Source organism: Anomaloglossus baeobatrachus, chromosome 4 (genome assembly GCF_048569485.1).
Source record: "Anomaloglossus baeobatrachus isolate aAnoBae1 chromosome 4, aAnoBae1.hap1, whole genome shotgun sequence".
Lineage (NCBI taxonomy): Eukaryota > Metazoa > Chordata > Amphibia > Anura > Aromobatidae > Anomaloglossus > Anomaloglossus baeobatrachus.
Window position 1 is genome coordinate 663246719 of NC_134356.1, and position 23147 is coordinate 663269865.

General features: G+C 52.1%; 2 protein-coding genes across 5 annotated transcripts in view; one reads left to right on the forward strand and one right to left on the reverse strand.

Annotated features, from left to right (window-relative positions):
- The window catches only part of DNASE2 (deoxyribonuclease 2, lysosomal), an 88669-nt gene that overhangs the window by 22873 nt on the left and 42649 nt on the right, over positions 1–23147 (forward strand). The gene's annotated exons all lie outside the window — the stretch shown is intronic.
- The window catches only part of LOC142302057 (tetraspanin-1-like), a 40325-nt gene that overhangs the window by 4092 nt on the left and 13086 nt on the right, over positions 1–23147 (reverse strand). For both annotated transcript variants that reach the window (XM_075343136.1, XM_075343137.1), the window contains exons 4-7: positions 21314–21388; positions 8658–8762; positions 7810–7962; positions 5638–5721 (exon numbers count right to left, since the gene is read on the reverse strand). In XM_075343136.1, the coding sequence (XP_075199251.1) occupies positions 5638–5721; positions 7810–7962; positions 8658–8762; positions 21314–21388 (417 nt within the window). The remainder of the gene's footprint in view (positions 1–5637; positions 5722–7809; positions 7963–8657; positions 8763–21313; positions 21389–23147) is intronic.

Consider the following 23147-nt stretch of genomic DNA (forward strand, 5'->3'; position numbering starts at 1 on the left):
CCTGAGCCCTGTGGTGGAGAAAGACCGCTCCCCACCCTGACAGACTCGCGTCCGTCGTGACCACAGCCCAGGATGGGGGTAGGAAGGATTTCCCCTTCGACAGAGAAGTGGGAAGAAGCCACCACTGGAGTGAGGCCTTGGCTGCCCGAGAAAGGGAGACGTTCCTGTCTAGGGACGTCGACTTCCTGTCCCATTTGCGGAGAATGTCCCATTGAAGTGGACGCAGGTGAAACTGCGCAAAAGGAACTGCCTCCATTGCTGCCACCATCTTCCCGAGGAAGTGCATGAGGCGCCTCAAGGGGTGCGACTGGGCTCGAAGGAGAGATTGCACCCCTGTCTGTAGTGAACGCTGTTTGTCCAGCGGAAGTTTCACTATCGCTGAGAGAGTATGAAACTCCATCCCAAGATATGTCAGCGATTGGGTCGGTGTCAGTTTTGACTTTGGGAACTTGATGATCCACCCGAATCTCTGGAGAGTCTCCAGGGCAATGTTCAGGCTGTGTTGGCATGGCACCCGAGAGGGGGCCTTGACAAGAAGATTGTCTAAGTAAGGGATCACCGAGTGTCCCTGAGAGTGTAGGACTGCTACCACTGTTGCCATGACCTTGGTGAAGACCCGTGGGGCTGTCGCCAGGCCGAAGGGCAGTGCCACGAACTGAAGGTGTTCGTCCCCGATGGCGAAACGCAGGAAGCGCTGATGCTCTGGTGCAATCGGCACGTGGAGATAAGCATCCCTGATGTCGATTGATGCTAAGAAGTCTCCTTGGGACATTGATGCGATGACGGAGCGGAGAGATTCCATCCGGAACCGCCTGGTTTTCACGTGTCTGTTGAGCAGTTTTAGGTCCAGAACGGGACGGAAAGATCCGTCCTTTTTTTGCACCACAAACAAGTTGGAGTAAAAACCGTGACCCCGTTGCTGAAGGGGAACAGGGATCACCACTCCTTCTGCCTTCAGAGTGCTCACCGCCTGAAGAAGAGCATCGGCTCGCTCGGGGGGCGGAGATGTTCTGAAGAAACGAGTCGGAGGACGAGAGCTGAACTCTATCCTGTAACCGTGAGACAGAATGTCTCTCACCCATCGGTCTTGGATATGTGGCAACCAGGCGTCGCAAAAGCGGGAGAGCCTGCCACCGACCGAGGATGCGGTTTGGGGAGGCCGAAAGTCATGAGGAGGCCGCTTTGGGAGCGGTTCCTCCAGCGGTCTTCTTAGGACGTGACTTAGACCGCCATGAATCGGAGTTCCTCTGACCCTTCTGAGGCCTGTTGGACGAGGAGAATTGAGATCTGGCTGAAGGCCGAAAGGACCGAAACCTCGATTGTACCTTCCGTTGTGGAGGTCTGTTTGGTTTGGACTGGGGTAAGGACGAGTCCTTTCCCTTGGATTGTTTAATGATTTCATCCAATCGCTCGCCAAACAGGCGGTCACCAGAAAATGGCAACCCGGTTAAGAACTTTTTGGAAGCAGAGTCTGCTTTCCATTCACGTAGCCACATGGCCCTGCGGACTGCCACCGAATTGGCGGATGCTACCGCCGTACGGCTCGCAGAGTCCAGGACAGCATTCATGGCGTAGGACGCAAATGCCGACGCCTGAGAGGTTAAGGACACAACCTGCGGAGTAGAGGCACGTGTGACTGCATTAATCTCAGACTGACAAGCTGAGATAGCTTGGAGAGCCCATACGGCTGCGAATGCCGGAGCAAAGGACGCGCCAATAGCTTCATAGATGGATTTCATCAGGAGCTCTATCCTCGGTGTTGTCTCCCCTCTGAAATTCTCCAGCGTCTGAAGTGCTGATAGCAATGGCTGCCAGCGTTCTGAGAGGGGGAGAGGGCCGTGCGCGTGCCTCAGAAAGTGCGGGAATCTGGTGCCCCACGGTGCTCAGTGAGGGGGGAGGAGGATACGAAGTATGCTCCAGCCCTCAGCGCTGACGTCCAGTGCAGCGTCCCGCCCTTACCCCTGACTGGCAGGCCTGGGGGCGGGAGTATGCGGTACTAGGCCGCAAAAGCCGGGGAGTAAAGTTATAAGCGCGGCCGGCAAACAAGCGCGGTCAGCGCGGTAGTCCCGGCGCACCAACACACCCAGCAGCTGCTGTAGCGTCCATAACACAGGCGCTCTATGCGCCGTCCCCAAGGGGACACAGAGTACCTCAGAGTAGCAGGGCCCTGTCCCTGATGATACCCGGCTCCTGTCCAGCAGATTCCCTCAGGGGCAGTGGAGGGAGCACGGTCCCAGTGCCTGGTGACCGTTAGGATCCCACTTCACCCAGAGCCCCTAAGGGATGGGGAAGGAAAACAGCATGTGGCTCCTGCCTATGTACCCGCAATGGGTACCTCAACCTTAACAGCACCGCCGACCAGAGTGGGGTGAGAAGGGAGCATGCCGGGAGCCCTGTTATGGGCCCTCTTTTCTTCCATCCGATATAGTCAGCAGCTGCTGCCCTTCGCACAAAGCATAAAAACTGAGGAGCCCGTGATGCACGGGGGGGTGTATAGGCAGAGGGGAGGGGTTTACACTTTTAAGTGTAATACTTTGTGTGGCCTCCGGAGGCAGAAGCTATACACCCAATTGTCTGGGTCTCCCAATGGAGCGACAAAGAAAGGATTTATACACTACGATATCGACTGCGAAGCCGGATGTGCGTCACTTTCGATTTGACCCCACCGACATCGCAGCTGCGAGGTCGTAGTGTGCAAAGTGCCCCTAAAGCTGGCTGAACTTCATAGCATGCTCCTTTTCCTAAAAGACCGACCGCCTCGGATAGACTGCTGAGGTGGCTGGTAACCTAGGAAACAAGCTGTAAACTGTAGAATTAAAAATCCCTCAAGCATGAAATTAAATAGGATTTTTAATAAAAGGTAGATTGTAATTTTACCCACTTAATAATTAATAATTTTATTCATTTATATAGCGCTATTAACTCCACAGCGCTTTACATTTTTGGGGCTCACAATCTAGAGTCCCTATCTGTAGGTCTTTGGAGTGTGGGAGGAAACCGGAGAAACCCACACAGACACTGGGAGAATGTACAAACTCCTTGCAGATGTTGTCCTTGGTGGGATTTGAACCCAGGACCTCAGCGCTGCAAGACTGCAGTGCTAACCACTGAGCCACCACAAGACTGCAGTGCTAACCACTGAGACACCACAAGACTGCAGTGCTAACCACTGAGACACCACAAGACTGCAGTGCTAACCACTGAGACACCACAAGACTGCAGTGCTAACCACTGAGCCACCACAAGACTGCAGTGCTAACCACTGAGACACCACAAGACTGCAGTGCTAACCACTGAGCTACCGTGCCGCCCACTTAAGAAAAAATGATCCCATTAGATGCCTCATAAATCAGCAATAGAGAATGTATCATGTAAGTGGTTAGAAAGAAGGAAAGAGCTCCCTCTGTCACGCCATCAGTCACTCCGCAACACATTGGTGGGGTGTGGATGGATTGTCATGGCAGCAGAGGTCCTGAAAATGACCCCCATGACCGACCTTTAGTGCTAATATTAGCCCCTGTCAGCGTTAAACTAACAAATATAATACACTGCAATACACAAGTGAGTGTATTATATGAGCAATGAAGCTCTTACAAGTCCCCTTGTGGGTAGAAATTATCATTAGATGTGCAGGACCCCACCCAGGGGCAAGCTCGCGAGTCTATGGCTGCCGGATCACGGCCCTGCGAACTGTCCTTGGTTCCTCTTCTGATTAGTTAGCCTGGCCGACTGCCGACTAGTGAAAAAGGGGAGCAGGAGGGTTTAAAGGGATATGGACTGGCCATACGGCTATTGGACCAGGATACTGCAAATCTCTTTGATCATCTCTACTTGGAAATAAAATGAAAACTAAAATGAAACTTAATAAAATGTTTTGAAATAAAGTCACCACATCCATCATTTTTAAAAGTAACTAGGTGTAGCACCCGGCATTGCCCGGGATAGTAACTGTCTCTCTCCCAATCTCTGTGTGTCTGTATCAGTCTCTGTATCAGTCTCTGTATCAGTCTCTGTATCAGTCTCTCTGTCTGTCTGTATGTCTCTCTATGTCTGTCAGTTTTGTTCCCCATCTGTCTCTTTCCACGTCTGTCTCTGTCTCTTTCCCTGTCTCGTTCCCTGTCTGTCTCTTTCCCCGTCTGTCTCTTTCCCCGTCTGTCTCTATCTCTTTCCCTGTCTCTTTCCCCATCTGTCTCGTTCCCAGTCTGTCTTGTTCCCCGTCTATCTCTTTCCCCGTCTGTCTCTGTCTCTTTCCCTGTCTGTCTCTGTCTCTTTCCCTGTCTGTCTCTGTCTCTTTCCCTGTCTCTTTACTTGTCTCTGTCTCTTTCCCTGTCTCTTTACTTGTCTGTCTCTTTCCCTGTCTCTTTCCCCATCTGTCTCTGTCTCTTTCCCTGTCTCTTTACTTGTCTCTGTCTCTTTCCCCGTCTGTCTCTGTCTCTTTCCCTGTCTCTTTACTTGTCTCTGTCTCTTTCCCTGTCTCTTTCCCTGGCTCTTTCATTGTCTCTGTCGCTTTCCCTGTCTGTTTCTGTCTCTTTCCCTGTCTCTTTACTTGTCTCTGTCTCTTTCCCTGTCTCTTTCCCCATCTGTCTCTTTCTCTGTCTCTTTCCCTGTCTCTTTCCTTGTCTCTGTCTCTTTCCCTGTCTCTTTCTCCGTCTGTCTCTGTCTCTTTCCCTGTCTCTCTCTTTCCCTGTCTCTTTACTTGTCTGTCTCTCTGTCTCTTTCCCTGTTTGCCTGTCTCTTTCCCTCTGTTTCTGTCTCTTTCCCTGTCTGTCTCTGTCTCTTTCCCTGTCTGTCTCTGTCTCTTTCCCTGTCTGCCTCTGTCTATCTCTTTGACTGTCTCTCTCTGTCTCTTTCTGTCTCTATCCGTCACCCCACCGACATCTTATTACCTCACGCAGAAGCTTCTTATACTAACAATTTATTTTGTTCCTATAGCAACCAATCACAGCTGCTATTAATAACCTAATAGCTTGCAGCTCCATTGACTTTAATGGAGGCAGTTTTTTTTAGAGTAACTGTAAAGCGCGGGCTTAGATTTTCCCGTCAAAACATAGTCTATTACGTTCCCTAAGTCACATGGGGTGTCTGTGCAAAATTTCGTGATTGTAAATGTGAAGGTGTGGATTCCTTTAGCAGACATATATACACACACATACATACATACATACATACATACACTGAGCTTTATATATTAGATGGAGTCCTTAGCGGATGCCAGTACGGGTCACTGGTGTGCGTTGGTTGCCACTGATGTCTATTATTACAGCGGAGTCTTATCTCGGCTGACTGATAGCAGCACTCTTTATGATCAATGACTGTGCATGTCAGCAAGAGAAAGAAACAAGGTAATTCTGTATGAGCCTCATGCCGAATTCACATATCTGTGAAATACAGAGCATTGAATCACAACCCCTGTCTCCTGATCTGAGCTATCTGCCTCAGGTAGGGTCAAGTATTACAATAATAGGAGCACGCTCTGAGTGAATTCGGCCTAAGAAATCATGGAAATGATGGGTGATTTATTTTATATGTCCTGTATACATTAAATCCTGATGCCAGGTTACAGGCCAGCATTGTAGATAAATGATAATGAATGTGATGAGTGGTGACGGTGTGCCCTGATGATATCCACGTCCTCACCTCCCATCCTGTGATGACGGCGGCTGCGATCCCTATGGCCGTGCTGTGCTTCCTCACTGCTTGAATCATCGCAGAAGAGCAGCCCTGCGAAGCGAGACATAGATTTCGTTATTGCACCAGGACAGTATGGAGGATGATTGTGTGCAGATTTGTAGCACTGTGGAGCCTGTGATGACTGTGAGGATCTGCATCCCGTGTTGTACATTGTCACGGCCATCCTATGTGTACATGGCGCCGAATTATGCAGATATTCTCCATTAGAAGCTAAGAACGTCTGGTTACACAACGTCTGGTTGAACACAGCACTTTTATCTCTGGGATTCCATAAAGTTCAGTTGGACTTCTATGGGTGCCGTATATCATCCCTGTAACCCCACAGTGTGAATGACTCCTGTCATGGGGCAGTGACTACAGACTTTTGCACATACTGTAGATACAATTCATGAAGGCAGCGTTACAATGCTCCCAGCCCGGCGTCCTAAAAGTGCCGCTACCGGGCGAGGATGAACTTATCTTGTCCTAGGAGCCGTCGGCCTAGACAACATACTGTGATCTGCAGCTGTAACCACGCCCACACACTTTGATTGACAGCTCGCTCTGCAGTGCATCTGTGCACCACAAGCTGTCAATCAGAGTGCGGGGGCGTGGTTACAGCTGCCGCTCTATGTACAGTGAGCGGTGACTGTAGCCTCTCTGTGCACTCCCATGACTAAAATTTGGCGGGTCCTGAGAGAACATAAGTTAATTTTCTCCTCGCAGCTGCACTTTCAGTATGGCAACCAGGCAGCATTGCAATGCTATTTACTTGCAGATTAAACCTATATAGTGTTTTTAGAAGTGACGGGTTCCAATTAAGTTTTAGTGTAGCACCAAAGAATGGAGCAAAATAAAAATGTGATATTTTGGACTAAAAAAGGTTTGACCTGGGATAAGGTTATTAACATGACTTGTATGTATCTCCTGCAGAGGACACTCAGGCCGGGTTCACAAGGTTCACGATTTCTATATGGACCACAATGCCCAGACTGACTGGAAATTCAGACCCGCACTTCTATCCTCATTGACTGTAAGTGCAGGTCAGGAGATCTGTGGCGCCCCTGAGGCTTCAGTCACCACAGGGTACTGCACCTCACTTCAAGTGCAGTATTCATTTCAGGTAAAGAGGGGGTTAATCACCGGTGTTTCCACATTTCACCTTACATACAGCTGAGGTACCTTCCCACTGGGGTCTGGACTAGGCTAGGCAAGGGCTGGCCATCACGAGACATGGGACTTTCCTGGTCACTAGGATAACCACCTGGGGGGATGGACACCACTTGGGGTAGAAGTAGGAGCAACTCTGACAAACTTCAGTCAAATCGGGACTACAGTTCTGGCAACACGACCCCACCTTCTTCCTTCTTTCTTCTTCACGGGGCCTGTGGCTTGGAGCGAGAAGCTTAGCCCGGGTTCCTCACTTCCACAGGTGCAACCCTTAGGAAAGGACATTTCCAAATACCGGTGGCTATCTCCAAATTATCTGGGATCGGCTGGGGCCCATCAGAGTAGAGACCGGTACCCTGAGGCAGCACTTGAACTGTGAGTAAAAAGACCTGGAACCGCAGCAGCTGACTCAGCCCCTTATTGTCGTCGTTGTCACCCCGCGCTTCGGCGGCAACTGCCATGACTACAGCCTCCATCATCTTCACCCGGGGCCCACTCCACCTATGGGGAGCAGAACCATCCTTGCTGCAACACCACCAGCCCCGGAGGACATCACCCGCAGCGGCGGCTAATCCCTGGCCGCGTACCACAGGTGGCATCACGAGACAAACTACTATTCCATCATTCTTCATCATCCCTTTTATTGTACACCTCGGGGCCACAGAGCTGGGAAGGGCCACCTGTGACATCTCCCTGACCCAACATCACCGGCCCGGCGACTAGTACGTTTAACCCCTTGCCCCGTGGGTGCTACAGATCCCCGATCAGTCTGAGTCCATACATGTATACAACCGTATGTACCCAGCCTTACAGGAAGTCTCAGACAACACTAATAGCAATTGGGCAAATTAATAAGTTAAAGTGTAACATCAGGTCCACCAGAGAGTGAGCCCGACAGACACTGACCAGTGAGGACGCCCCCTCCAGACTCCCTCTCTGGGTATGATGGATTGGGCCTCTCCCATTTACCTCTGTGTAGATAACTTGGTTGGATGTAGTCACTCCATCGCATTCGCTCAGTGCGGGGTCCTTACAACATGTTTTGGGATAATTCAATCCGGTTTTCGTAGAGAAAGTGGAGTTGATGAAATCTTGATAACTGAAGAATCCACAGCATTTAAACTAATAAATAAAAGATGAGGAATGATACATTGAAACAAATTGTAGGGCATCATCAATTCAATACGAATCGACACCTTGCATACAGAAATGCTATGATATGAAACCCATGACCCCCCCCAAAACATTGAATGCTGGTCACGCATATGGCTCTCATTTAACTTTGATGCTCAGCGTGGCCCCCGACAGCTGCAATGCACATCTGGCCTCTGCACAGCATACTGTATCTTGCTGCACGCTGTGCAATATGGTAGGGGACACGTTTGCACAAGCATCTGTGATACGTCGGCGTAGGTCCTGCAATGTTGGTGGAGGGGTCGCATACACCTGCTGTTTGATGTCACCTCACAGAAAGAAGTCCAATGGGGTCAGGTCAGGTGAGCGTGGAGGCCACTCCACACAGCCACCATACCCAATGACTTGTAGGAAGGTCTCCATGAGGTATCGCTTCACGTCCGCAGCCTTGTGAGTTTTACACGTTCTAATCATAGCATTTCTGTATGCAAGGTGTCGTTTTGTATTGAATTGATGATGCCCTACAACTTTGTAATTCACTTTTTTTTCTCTATCTCGTTCCGTTTTTGAGATAAAAATGCTAAATACGTTGTTTTCCACCAGGTGGCGCTATAGGTGGTTTCATTGCATAGCACATGGCTACTTTACTATACCTAGAGTATAATTATGACACTGAACCTCACCTCCTTCATGATGGAGTCCCAGCTTTCATTCATCAGGCCGCTGCTATCACTCCCATACTTCTCCTTGATGGACTCCAGACCTTTGTCTTTTACAATGCTGTCAGACTAATAAACAAAAAAAAAAGGATTAAAGGGAACCAATCACCAGGATTTTCGTATATAAGCTAAAGCCAGTGCTATACTGGCACTATCAGGCTGATTCTATACATACCTGTAGTGGTCAGCTCAGATGTTTAAGTTTTGAAATCCAAGAAAGTAAAGGTCCAGTCACACTAAGCAACTTACCAGCGATCCCAACAACGATAGGGATCGCTGGTAAGTTGCTAGGAGGTTGCTGGTGAGATGTCACACTGCGACGCTCCAGCGATCCCACCAGCAACCTGACCTGGCAGGGATCGCTGGAGCGTCGCTACACGAGTTGCTGGTGAGCTCACCAGCAACCAGTGACAAGTCCCCAGCGCTGCGTGGAAGATGCTGCGCTTGGTAACTAAGGTAAATATCGGGTAACCAACACGATATTTACCTTGGTTACCACCGCACGGAGCTACACGTGCAGAGAGCAGGGAGCAGCGCACACTGAGCGCTGGCTCCCTACTCTCCTAGTTACAGCACACATCGGGTTAATTACCCGATGTGTGCTGCAGCTAAATGTGCACAGAGCAGGGAGCAGCGCACAATGCTTAGCCCTGGCTCCTTGCTCTCCTAGCTACAGCACACATCGGGTTAATTACCCGATGTGTGCTACAGCTAAATGTGCACAGAGCAGGGAGCAGCTCACAATGCTTAGCGCTGGCTCCTTGCTCTCCTAGTTACAGCACACATCGGGTTAATTAACCCAATGCGTGCTGCAGCTAAATGTGCACAGAGCAGGGAGCAGCTCACAATGCTTAGCGCTGGCTCCTTGCTCTCCTAGTTACAGCACACATCGGGTTAATTAACCCGATGTGTGCTGCAGCTAAATGTGCACAGAGCAGGGAGCAGCGCACACTGCTTAGCGCTGGCTCCTTTCTCTCCTAGTTACAGCACACATCGGGTTAATTAACCCGATGTGTGCTGCAGCTACATGTGCACAGAGCAGGGAGCAGCGCACACCGCTTAGCGCTGGCTCCTTGCTCTCCTAGTTACAGCACACATCGGGTTAATTAACCCGATGTGTGCTGCAGCTACATGTGCACAGAGCAGGAGCCGGCACTAACAGTGAGAGCGGCGGAGGCTGGTAACAAAGGTAAATATCGGGTAACCAAGGACAGGGCTTCTTGGTTACCCGATGTTTACATTGGTTACCAGCCTCCGCAGAAGCCGGCTCCTGCTGCCTGCACATTCAGTTGTTGCTGTCTCGCTGTCACACACAGCGATCTGTGCTTCACAGCGGGACAGCAACAACTAAAAAATGGCCCAGGACATTCAGCAACAACCAACGACCTCACAGCAGGGGCCAGGTTGTTGCTGGATGTCACACACAGCAACATCGCTAGCAACGTCACAAAAGTTGTTCGTTAGCAGCGATGTTGCTAGCGATGTTGCTTAGTGTGACGGGGCCTTAAAGTTTATAAAATCAACACCTTCTTGAGCGACAGCAGCTGAGGATCAGATAATATCTGGGGGGGTATTCATAGTTATCCCCTCCCCCTGCATACACAGCACTGGGGGGGAACAGGCACTGGGGGTGGGGTGGCACACAGTACTAGAGGGTACACAGCACTGGGGGTGGGGTGGCACACAGTACTAGAGGGTACACAGCACTGGGGGTGGGGTGGCACACAGTACTAGAGGGTAAACAGCACTGGGGGTGGCACACAGTACTAGAGGGTACAAAGCACTGGGGGTGGAGTGGCACACAGTACTAGAGGGTACACAGCACTGGGGGTGGAGTGGCACACAGTACTAGAGGGTATACATCTCTGGGGGTGGAGTGGCACACAGTACTGGAGGGTACACAGCACTGGGGGTGGGGTGGCACACAGTACTAGAGGGCACACAGCACTGGGGGTAGGGTGGCACACAGTACTAGAAAGTACACAGCACTGGGGGTGGAGTGGCACACAGTACTAGAGGGTACACAGCACTGGGGGTGGGGTGGCACACAGTACTAGAGGGTAAACAGTACTGGGGGTGGGGTGGCACACAGTACTAGAGTGTACACAGCACTGGGGGTGGGGTGGCACACAGTATTAGAGGGTACACAGCACTGGGGGTAGGGTGGCACACAGTACTAGAGGGTACACAGCACTGGGGGTGGGGTGGCACACAGTACTAGAGGGTACACAGCACTGGGGGTGGGGTGGCACACAGTACTAGAGGGTAAACAGCACTGGGGGTGGAGTGGCACACAGTACTAGAGGGTACACAGCACTGGGGGTGGGGTGGCACACAGTACTAGAGGGTACACAGCACTGGGGGTGGGGTGGCACACAGTACTAGAGGGTACACAGCACTGGGGGTAGGGTGGCACACAGAACTAGAGGGCACACAGCACTGGGGGTGGAGTGGCACACAGTACTAGAGTGTACACAGCACTGGGGGTGGCACACAGAACTAGAGGGCACACAGTACTGGGGGTGGAGTGGCACACAGTACTAGAGGGTACACAGCACTGGGGGTGGAGTGGCACACAGTACTAGAGGGCACACAGCACTGGGGGTGGAGTGGCACACAGTACTAGAGGGCACACAGCACTGGGGGTAGGGTGGCACACAATACTAGAGGGCACACAGCACTGGGGGTGGGGTGGCACACAGTACTAGAGTGTACATAGCACTGGGGGTGGAGTGGCACACAGTACTAGAGTGTACACAGCACTGGGGGTGGAGTGGCACACAGTACTAGAGGGTACACAGCACTGGGGGTGGAGTGGCACACAGTACTAGAGTGTACACAGCACTGGGGGTGGAGTGGCACACAGTACTAGAGTGTACACAGCACTGGGGGTGGGGTGGCACACAGTACTAGAGGGTACACAGCACTGGGGGTGGAGTGGCACACAGAACTAGAGGGTACACAGCACTGGGGGTGGGGTGGCACACAGAACTAGAGGGTAAACAGCACTGGGGGTGGAGTGGCACACAGTACTAGAGGGTACACAGCACTGGGGGTGGGGTGGCACACAGAACTAGAGGGTACACAGCACTGGGGGTGGGGTGGCACACAGAACTAGAGGGTAAACAGCACTGGGGGTGGAGTGGCACACAGTACTAGAGGGTACACAGCACTGGGGGTGGGGTGGCACACAGTACTAGAGGGTACACAGCACTGGGGGTGGGGTGGCACACAGTACTAGAGGGTACACAGCACTGGGGGTAGGGTGGCACACAGAACTAGAGGGCACACAGCACTGGGGGTGGAGTGGCACACAGAACTAGAGGGTAAACAGCACTGGGGGTGGAGTGGCACACAGAACTAGAGGGTAAACAGCACTGGGGGTGGAGTGGCACACAGTACTAGAGGGTACACAGCATTGGGGGTGGGGTGGCACACAGTACTAGAGGGTACACAGCACTGGGGGTGGGGTGGCACACAGTACTAGAGGGTACACAGCACTGGGGGTAGGGTGGCACACAGAACTAGAGGGCACACAGCACTGGGGGTGGAGTGGCACACAGTACTAGAGTGTACACAGCACTGGGGGTGGCACACAGAACTAGAGGGCACACAGTACTGGGGGTGGAGTAGCACACAGTACTAGAGGGTACAAAGCACTGGGGGTGGAGTGGCACACAGTACTAGAGGGCACACAGCACTGGGGGTAGGGTGGCACACAATACTAGAGGGCACACAGCACTGGGGGTGGGGTGGCACACAGTACTAGAGTGTACATAGCACTGGGGGTGGAGTGGCACACAGTACTAGAGTGTACACAGCACTGGGGGTGGAGTGGCACACAGTACTAGAGGGTACACAGCACTGGGGGTGGGGTGGCACACAGTACTAGAGGGTACACAGCACTGGGGGTGGGGTGGCACACAGAACTAGAGGGTACACAGCACTGGGGGTGGGGTGGCACACAGTACTAGAGGGTACACAGCACTGGGGGTGGAGTGGCACACAGTACTAGAGGGTACACAGCACTGGGGGTGGGGTGGCACACAGAACTAGAGGGCACACAGCACTGGGGGTGGGGTGGCACACAGTATTAGAGGGTACACAGCACTGGGGGTAGGGTGGCACACAGTACTAGAGGGTACACAGCACTGGGGGTGGAGTGGCACACAGTACTAGAGGGTACACAGCACTGGGGGTGGGGTGGCACACAGTACTAGAGGGTACACAGCACTGGGGGTGGAGTGGCACACAGTACTAGAGGGTACACAGCACTGGGGGTGGGGTGGCACACAGTACTAGAGGATACACAGCACTGGGGGTGGAGTGGCACACAGTACTAGAGTGTACACAGCACTGGGGGTGGGGTGGCACACAGTACTAGAGTGTACACAGCACTGGGGGTGGAGTGGCACACAGTACTAGAGGGTACACAGCACTGGGGGTGGGGTGGCACACAAAACTAGAGGGTACACAGCACTGGGGGTGGGGTGGCACACAGTACTAGAGTGTACACAGCACTGGGGGTGGGGTGGCACACAGTATTAGAGGGTACACAGCACTGGGGGTAGGGTGGCACACAGTACTAGAGGGTACACAGCACTGGGGGTGGAGTGGCACACAGTACTAGAGGGTACACAGCACTGGGGGTGGAGTGGCACACAGTACTAGAGGGTACACAGCACTGGGGGTGGAGTGGCACACAGTACTAGAGGGCACACAGCACTGGGGGTAGGGTGGCACACAGTACTAGAGGGTACACAGCACTGGGGGTGGAGTGGCACACAGTACTAGAGTGTACACAGCACTGGGGGTGGAGTGGCACACAGTACTAGAGTGTACACAGCACTGGGGGTGGAGTGGCACACAGTACTAGAGGGCACACAGCACTGGGGGTGGGGTGGCACACAGTATTAGAGGGTACACAGCACTGGGGGTAGGGTGGCACACAGAACTAGAGGGCACACAGCACTGGGGGTGGAGTGGCACACAGTACTAGAGTGTACACAGCACTGGGGGTGGCACACAGAACTAGAGGGCACACATTACTGGGGGTGGAGTGGCACACAGTACTAGAGGGTACAAAGCACTGGGGGTGGAGTGGCACACAGTACTAGAGGGCACACAGCACTGGGGGTAGGGTGGCACACAATACTAGAGGGCACACAGCACTGGGGGTGGGGTGGCACACAGTACTAGAGTGTACAAAGCACTGGGGGTGGAGTGGCACACAGTACTAGAGTGTACACAGCACTGGGGGTGGAGTGGCACATAGTACTAGAGGGTACACAGCACTGGGGGTGGAGTGGCACACAGTACTAGAGTGTACACAGCACTGGGGGTGGAGTGGCACACAGTACTAGAGTGTACACAGCACTGGGGGTGGGGTGGCACACAGTACTAGAGTGTACACAGCACTGGGGGTGGGGTGGCACACAGTACTAGAGGGTACACAGCACTGGGGGTGGAGTGGCACACAGTACTAGAGGGTACACAGCACTGGGGGTGGGGTGGCACACAGAACTAGGGGGCACACAGCACTGGGGGTGGGGTGGCACACAGTATTAGAGGGTACACAGCACTGGGGGTGGAGTGGCACACAGTACTAGAGGGTACACAGCACTGGGGGTGGAGTGGCACACAGTACTAGAGTGTAGACGGAACTGGGGGTGGGGTGGCACACAGTACTAGAGGACACAAAGCACTGGGGGTGGAGTGGCACACAGTACTAGAGGGTACACAGCACTGGGGGTGGAGTGGCACACAGTACTAGAGTGTACACAGCACTGGGGGTGGAGTGGCACACAGTACTAGAGGGTACACAGCACTGGGGGTGGAGTGGCACACAGTACTAGAGGGTACACAGCACTGGGGGTGGAGTGGCACACAGTACTAGAGTGTACACAGCACCGGGGGTGGGGTGGCACACAGTACTAGAGGGTACACAGCACTGGGGGTGGAGTGGCACACAGTACTAGAGTGTACACAGCACTGGGGGTGGGGTGGCACACAGTACTAGAGGGTACACAGCACTGGGGGTAGGGTGGCACACAGTATTAGAGGGTACACAGCACTGGGGGTGGAGTGGCACACAGTACTAGAGTGTACACGGAACTGGGGGTGGGGTGGCACACAGTACTAGAGGACACACAGCACTGGGGGTGGAGTGGCACACAGTACTAGAGTGTACACAGCACTGGGGGTGGGGTGGCACACTGTACTAGAGTGTACACAGCACTGGGGGTGGAGTGGCACACAGTACTAGAGTGTACACAGCACTGGGGGTGGAGTGGCACACAGTACTAGAGGGCAAACAGCACTGGGGGTGGAGTGGCACACAGTACTAGAGGGCACACAGCACTGGGGGTGGAGTGGCACACAGTACTAGAGGGCACACAGCACTGGGGGTGGAGTGGCACACAGTATTAGAGGGTACACAGCACTGGGGGTAGGGTGGCACACAGTACTAGAGGGCACACAGCACTGGGGGTGGAGTGGCACACAGTACTAGAGTGTACACAGCACTGGGGGTGGAGTGGCACACAGTACTAGAGGGCACACAGCACTGGGGGTAGGGTGGCACACAGTACTAGAGGGCACACAGCACTGGGGGTGGAGTGGCACACAGTACTAGAGGGCACACAGCACTGGGGGTGGAATGGCACACAGTACTAGAGTGTACACAGCACTGGGGGTGGAGTGGCACACAGTACTAGAGTTTACACAGCACTGGGGGTGGAGTGGCACACAGTACTAGAGGACACACAGCACTGGGAGTGGGGTGGCACACAGTACTAGAGGGTACACAGCACTGGGAGTGGGGTCGCACACAGTATTAGAGTGTACACAGTACGGGAGGGCAGCACTGGGTTGCGGACTCACAGCACTGGGGAGGAGGAGTCACAGAGCACCGATCCAGGAGGCATGTACTGCAAGGAGATCGGTAAAGCTGCTGTTCCTTTTCTTCTGTGGGGCAGGAAAAGCGCATCTCGTGCTTACCTCGCCCACAAGGTAAGCCCTGAGCACACTGGCACAGAGTGAGGACCTCATACTATGCGCACGCAGTGTTCAGAATGCTGCGTGCACATCCTTGCATCACGCAATGAGATTTAAAGGGCCAACAGCAGGCAAGGTCGCAGCTGCTGCCCGGGCATTGCGGTTCTCGGGAGTGTGCGCCACTTCCTGTAGAGAGACTAAGACACTAAGACCCGCCCACACTTCCTGTAGAGACTTATACCCGCCCACACTTCCTGTAGACACTAAGACCCGCCCACACTTCCTGTAGAGACTTATACCCGCCCACACTTTCTGTAGACACTAAGACCCGCCCACACTTCCTGTAGAGACTTATACCCGCCCACACATTCTGTACAGACACTAAGACCCACCCATATGTTCTGTAGAGAGACTAAGATCCGCACAGACTTTCTATAGAGACTAAGACCAGCCCACACTTCCTATAGAGAGATTAAGACCAGCCCACACTTCCTATAGAGAGATTAAGACCAGCCCACACTTCCTATAGAGCGATTAAGACCAGCCCACACTTCCTGTAGAGACTAAGACCAGCCCACACTTCCTATAGAGAGATTAAGACCAGCCCACACTTCCTGTAGAGAGATTAAGACCAGCCCACACTTCCTATAGAGAGATAAAGACCAGCCCACACTTCCTATAGGGAGACTAAGACCAGCCCACACTTCCTATAGAGAGACTAAGACCATCCCACACTTCCTATAGAGAGATTAAGACCAGCCCACACTTCCTATAGAGCGATTAAGACCAGCCCACACTTCCTATAGAGAGACTAAGACCATCCCACACTTCCTATAGAGAGATTAAGACCAGCCCACACTTCCTATAGAGAGACTAAGACCAGCCCACACTTCCTATAGAGAGACTAAGACCAGCCCACACTTCCTATAGAGAGATTAAGACCATCCCACACTTCCTATAGAGAGATTAAGACCAGCCCACACTTCCTGTACAGAGACTAAGACCAGCCCACAATTCCTATAGAGAGATTAAGACCAGCCCACACTTCCTGTAGAGAGACTAAGACCAGCCCACACTTCCTGTAGAGAGACTAAGACCAGCCCACACTTCCTGTAGAGACTAAGACCAGCCCACACTTCCTGTAGAGAGACTAAGACCAGCCCACACTTCCTGTAGAGAGACTAAGACCAGCCCACACTTCCTGTAGAGACTTAGGGCGGCTTTGCACATTGCAACATCGCACGTGCGATGTCGGTGGGGTCAAATCGAAAGTGACGCACATCCGGCGTCACTTTCGACATCGTAGTGTGTAAAGCCTAGATGATACGATTAACGAGCGCAAAAGCGTCGTTATCGTATCATCGGTGCAGGCTCCGACTTTTTCATAATTACACTGCCGCGACAGGTACGCTGTTGTTCCTCGTTTTTGCGGTAGCACACATCGCTGTGTGTGAAGCCGCAGGAGCGAGGAACATCACCTTACCTGCCTCCCGGCTGCAATGAGAAGGAAGGAGGTGGGCGGGATGTTTACATCCTGCTCATCTCCGCCCCTCCGCTCCTATTGGCCGCCTGCAATGTGACGTCGCTATGACGCCGCACGATCCGCCACCTTAGGAAGGAGGCGGGTCGCCGGCCAGAGCAACGGTCGCAGGGCAGGTGAGTGCATGTGAAGCTGGCGTAGCGATAATGTTTGCTACGCCAGCTATCACAAGATATCGTACCTGCGACGGGGGCGGGGACTATCGAGTGTGACATCGCAGCATCGGCTTGCGATGTCGCAACGTGCAAAGCCCGCCTAAGACCAGCCCACACTTCCTATGGAGAGATTAAGACCAGCCCACACTTCCTGTAGAGACTAAGACCAGCCCACACTTTCTATAGAGAGACTAAGACCAGCCCACACTTCCTGTAGAGAGACTAAGGGCGGCTTTGCACACTACGACATCGTAGGTGCGATGTCGGTGGGGTCAAATCAAAAGTGACGCACATCCGGCGTCACTTGCGATGTCGTAGTGTGTAAAACCTTTTTGATACGATGAACGAGCGCAAAAGCGTCGTTATCGTATCATCGGTGTATTCTCCGACATTTCCATAATGCCGGTGCAGAGACAGGTACGATGTTGTTCCTCGTTCCTGCGGCAGCACACATCGCTGTGTATGAAGCCGCAGGAGCGTGGAACATCACCTTACCTGCGTCCCGGCCGGCTATGCGGAAGGAAGGAGGTGGGCGGGATGTTTACATCCTGCTCATCTCCGCCCCTCCGCTTCTATTGGCCGCCTGCCGTGTGACGCCGCCGACCTGCTTCCTTAGGAAAGAGGCGGGTCGCGGGCCAGAGCGACGGTCGCAGGGCAGGTGAGTGCATGTGAAGCTGGCGTAGCGATAATGTTCGCTATGCCAGCTATCACAAGATATCGTACCTGCGACGGGGGCGGGGACTATGGCACTCGACATCGTAGCATCGGCTTGCGATATCGTAATGTGCAAAGCCCGCCTAAGACTAGCCCACACTTCCTATAGAGAGACTAAGACCAGCCCACACTTCCTATAGAGAGACTAAGACCAGCCCACACTTCCTGTAGAGAGACTAATGTGGGCGTCACACGAGACGATCTATCACGCGATGCATCATCGAGGTCACGGTTTTCGTGACGCACATCCGGCATCGTTTGCGACATCGTTTCGTGTGACACCTCCGAACGACGCAGAATCGGTTACAAATCGTGAGTCGTGTACACGTCGCTTATTTTTAAAAAATCATTTATTTTTCATGGCGCCGGTTGTTTATGGTAACTGGGCCAGCACACATCGCTCCGTGTGACACCCCGGGAACGATGAAGACAGCTTACTTGCGTCCCGCGGCACCCGCCGGCAATGTGGAAGGAAGGAGGTGGGCGGGATGTTACGTCCCGCTCATCTCCGCTCCTCCGCTTGTATTGGCCGGCGGCTGTGTGACGTTGCTGTAACGCCGAACGTCCCTCCCCCTTCAGGAAGAGGATGTTTGTCGCCCACAGCGACGTCGCTCAGCAGGTAAGTACGTGTGACGGCAGATTAATGACTTTTTGAGACATGGGCAGTGATTTGCCCGTGACACACAAACGACGGGGTTGGGTACGATCGCTCGTGCGATCACACGATAGATCGTAGCGTGTGACGCCCGCATAAGACCAGCCCACATTTCCTGTAGAGAGACTAAGATCAGCCCACACTTTCTGTAGAGAGACCAAGACCAGCCCACACTTTCTGTAGAGAGACCAAGACCAGCCCACACTTTCTGTAGAGAGACCAAGACCAGCCCACACTTTCTGTAGAGAGACCAAGACCAGCCCACACTTTCTGTAGAGAGACTAAGACCTGTTCAGACTTCCTGTAGAGACTAAGACCAGTCCACACTTCCTGCAGAGAATAAGACCAGCCCACACTTCCTGTAGAGAGTAAGACCAGCCCACACTTCCTGTAGAGAGTAAGACCAGCCCACACTTCCTGCAGAGAATAAGACCAGCCCACACTTCCTGCAGAGAATAAGACCAGCCCACACTTCCTGTAGAGAGTAAGACCAGCCCACACTTCCTGTAGAGAGTAAGACCAGCCCACACTTCCTGTAGAGAGTAGACCAGCCCACACTTCCTGTAGAGAGTAAGACCAGCCCACACTTCCTGTAGAGACTAAGACCAGCCCACACTTCCTGTAGAGACTAAGACCAACCCACACGTCCTGTAGAGACTAAGACCTGTCCAGACTCCTGTAAAGATGAAGACTCACCCCCACGTCCTGTAGAGTGGCAAGGACTAATTCACATTCACTATGTAGAGAGACAAAGATCTGCACTCACTTCCTATAGGGACAAAAATCCACACTGAACTTCCTGTAGAGAGATATACACTCTTCTACACATCATGTAGCGAGACAAATACTTTTCCACACTTCCTGTACACCGACTGAGACCAGCCTCCACTTCCTGTAGAGAAACAAAGACACTTCCACTCTTACTGTACACAGACAGACCCCCCCACTTCCTGTAGAGAGAAAAAACTCAGCCCCTTTTCCTCTAGAGAGACAGAGACTCTTCCACACCTCCTGTAGAAGAGACAAAGACCTCCTGACCCCACTTCCTGTAGAGAGACAAAACCCACCCTCATTCCACACTTCCTGTAGAGAGACTAAACCTCTTCCTGTAGAGAGACAAAGACCAGGAACCACTTTCTATAGAGACAAAGGCTGGACCCTACTTCCTGCACAATCATCTGCATTTCTGCTACTAGACACAGATTACACTTGATACCAGGCAGTGGATAGCAGGTTACGCAGGTGAGAGACACTTAGTTGCCAGCACCTTACAGTGATTAATTCAAGCTGAAAATATTACCGGTAATTGGGTAAACAAAATACAACGTATATTGCACTTTAGTAAGTTATTGCACTGGATGTCGGCTGAGCCTGAGTTTATAGAAATAGATTAAATAGTTTAAAAATATAGCACAAAAAAGCAAACATTACAGGGGTTGTCTAGGACCAGAAACAGCGTCATACGTGTGCACGTGTCAAGTCTGATTAGGCAGCAAGAGTGTAAATTTAGTTGAGTTGCGCTATTAAATACATGTGGACATGGTGATGAGGCCTCTGGAAAAAGTAGTCATTTTTTTAATCCCAGACAACTCTTTCAAAGTATACAGTGTGTCCACCCATATCCTGTCCACCGCCATTAACTTGAGAACGGTGGCAGCTATAGGCATAGAAGTGGTGTCTAGGTATAGTAAAGTAGCCATGCGCTACACAATGAAACCACCTATAGCACCACCTGGTGGAAAACAACGGAGTTAGCATTTTTATCTAGAAAACGGAACGAGAGAGAAAAAAGTGAATTACAAAGTTGTAGGACATCATCAATTCAATACGAATCGACAACTTGCCTAGAGAAATACTATGATTAGAACGTGTAAAACTCACAAGGCTGCGGACGTGAAGCGATACCTCATGGAGACCTTCCTACAAGTCATTGGGTATGGTGGCTGTGTGGAGTGGCCTCCGCTCACCTGACCTGACCCCATTGGACTTGTTTCTGTGAGGTCACATCAAACAGGCAGGTGTATGCGACCCCTCCCACCAACATTGCAGGACCTACGACCCACATATCACAGATGCTTGTGCAAAGTGTCACCTGCCATATTGCACAACGTGCAGCAAGATACAGTATGCTGTGCAGAGGCCAGATGTCATTGCAGCTGACGGGGGACACTTTGAGCATCAAAGTTAAATGAGCGCCATATGCGTGACCAGCATTCAATGTTTGGGGGGGTCATGGGTTTCATATCAGAGCATTTCTGTATGCAAGGTGTCGATTCGTATTGAATTGATGATGCCCTGCAACTTTGTAATTCACTTTTTTCTCTGTCTCGTTCCATTTTCAAGATAAAAATGCTAACTCCGTTGTTATCCACCAGGTGGCGCTATAGGTGGCTTCATTGCGTAGCGCATGGCTACTTTACTATACCTAGACACCACTTCTATGCCTAGAGCTGCCGCCGTTCTCAAGTTAATGGCGGTGGACAGGATATGGGTGGACACACTGTAGATGTGATGATACAGTTATACATCCTACGGGACAGGTACAATTACTACAACTCACCACATCAGCGAAAGCCAGAACCAGAACAGCTGCTGCCATCTCACAGATAAACAGACCCAGCATTATCAGCAAAAACTGCACGGGAACAATGAGACTCATTTACCAAGTGACACAAAACAGAAGGAAATGATTTGTACAAATATATTGACACAAAGAGGAAAAAAAACACTCTCAGATGTGAATACTTGTATTATGCAGTACAGGAATGTGTTGGCTTCTGGTATTGTGAGGATGAGTCATGTACTGTGATGGAGGACAATCTCGCCATTGAGTGTTGTGTTTTTGGAGGAAGTATTATCGTGTTATGTGATTTCGCAGTAGTCCAGGTACCTTTCCTAGGGCTACATCTGTGTGTATTATGCAGAGAAATGGGGTACACTCGACCACGTAGCAGAAGCTGAGACCACGCTGGCGCAGCGTTATACCCCCACTCACCAGTCAGCCACTTACACATCTTTACAGATCCTCAGCTTGTGAATGTCCATTGGCTTACATAGGGTCCCAATAGCTTCATGTTTTCGGTAGTTTATTTTCCCATTCCTGGATCTTGATCTGGGGCTTGTAATACTTGTGTATGTCCGATCGTTTGATTTCCCCGATTGCTTTGACCATGGTTTGTGGCTCTGATCATGTTTGCGTATGGGCCCCTATATGTCACCTTTGTTCCCCTGAACTTGGTTCCTTATGATGTGATTGTACTAACCTGAAGGCTTTTGGATTGATACCACTAGCCTAGGTACCTTATGGTGTAGTAAGTAACGCTAATCTTGGTGCCTTGTGGTTTGGTAGTGTGTCGCCCCAGGGCTATGGGGTATTCGGTCCCGGGCGGTGTATTGCTGGGGAGATGTCACTGGGTGGCCGTTGCCCGGTTCCGTGACCTGGGGTCGCTTTTAAAAGGGGAATATTTACAGGGGAGATGAAATAAAAGTTTATATCGTGATTTGTGACACCACTTGCGGGTTGCGGCTATGTGGATGGAGCCGCTGCACAGTTCTCACTACTGGGGCTGGTGTTGATGGCAGCCTGGATGATGGGCCCTCCGCAAGTAGAGCCAGGACCCAGGAGATAGATGATGTTATTGGGCGCGGAAAGAAGGTAGGCCACACAAGGGATTGCAGTGTAATTGGTTTCTTTACTCACAGTGCGGTTAAAGCTGGTAACCCAAGTAAGGCTGGTCCTAACCGCTGGTCCCCTTAGTCCCAGTGCCGGTGTGGTGACCTGGTGACTTCTTTCCCCTGCACCTGTCTCTGGTTGGTGGGTCCCCGTGGCTTGGAGCGTCTGGGGGTCCCCTTCTGGTAGACTCTCAGTCTCAGTCCGTATAACAGGTAGCTTGAACCCCGTGGTCGGATTCTCTGGTCCTGGTCCCTGATTCTCCCGTTGCTACTGTGTCCCGAACTTTACGGTCAGTGAGGTCCTGGATGGTCCCCTCACCGTGCAGACTTTATCAGGTCTGCCTGGAGCGTTTTTCCTGACCTAGGGTCCTGTACCCCATCGGTGCTATGGTTCCAAGAGTAATCCACCGTACTCCACCAGCAACCAACCGTCTGGGCCCTCAGGTTACCGATACACTCTCCTGTCAGTGCGGTTACGTCCGTCTCCTCTCACTTCCACTGTCTCCCCCCTCCCACCTGGTTGTCGTCTGGTGGCCATCCATTGGGTCTAACCCTAGTCTGTCACCAGTCTTTGAGAATGGGGAAAACAGGGATTAATTTGAATGTTTTTCTGTTACCGGCGCTGGTCTTCTGGGTCCCTGGGGGTAGGCCCTGCATCATTGCCAGGATGCTGTCACGCTCCCCAGCTCCCGTGCCACGCTCCCCAGCTCCCGTGCCACGCT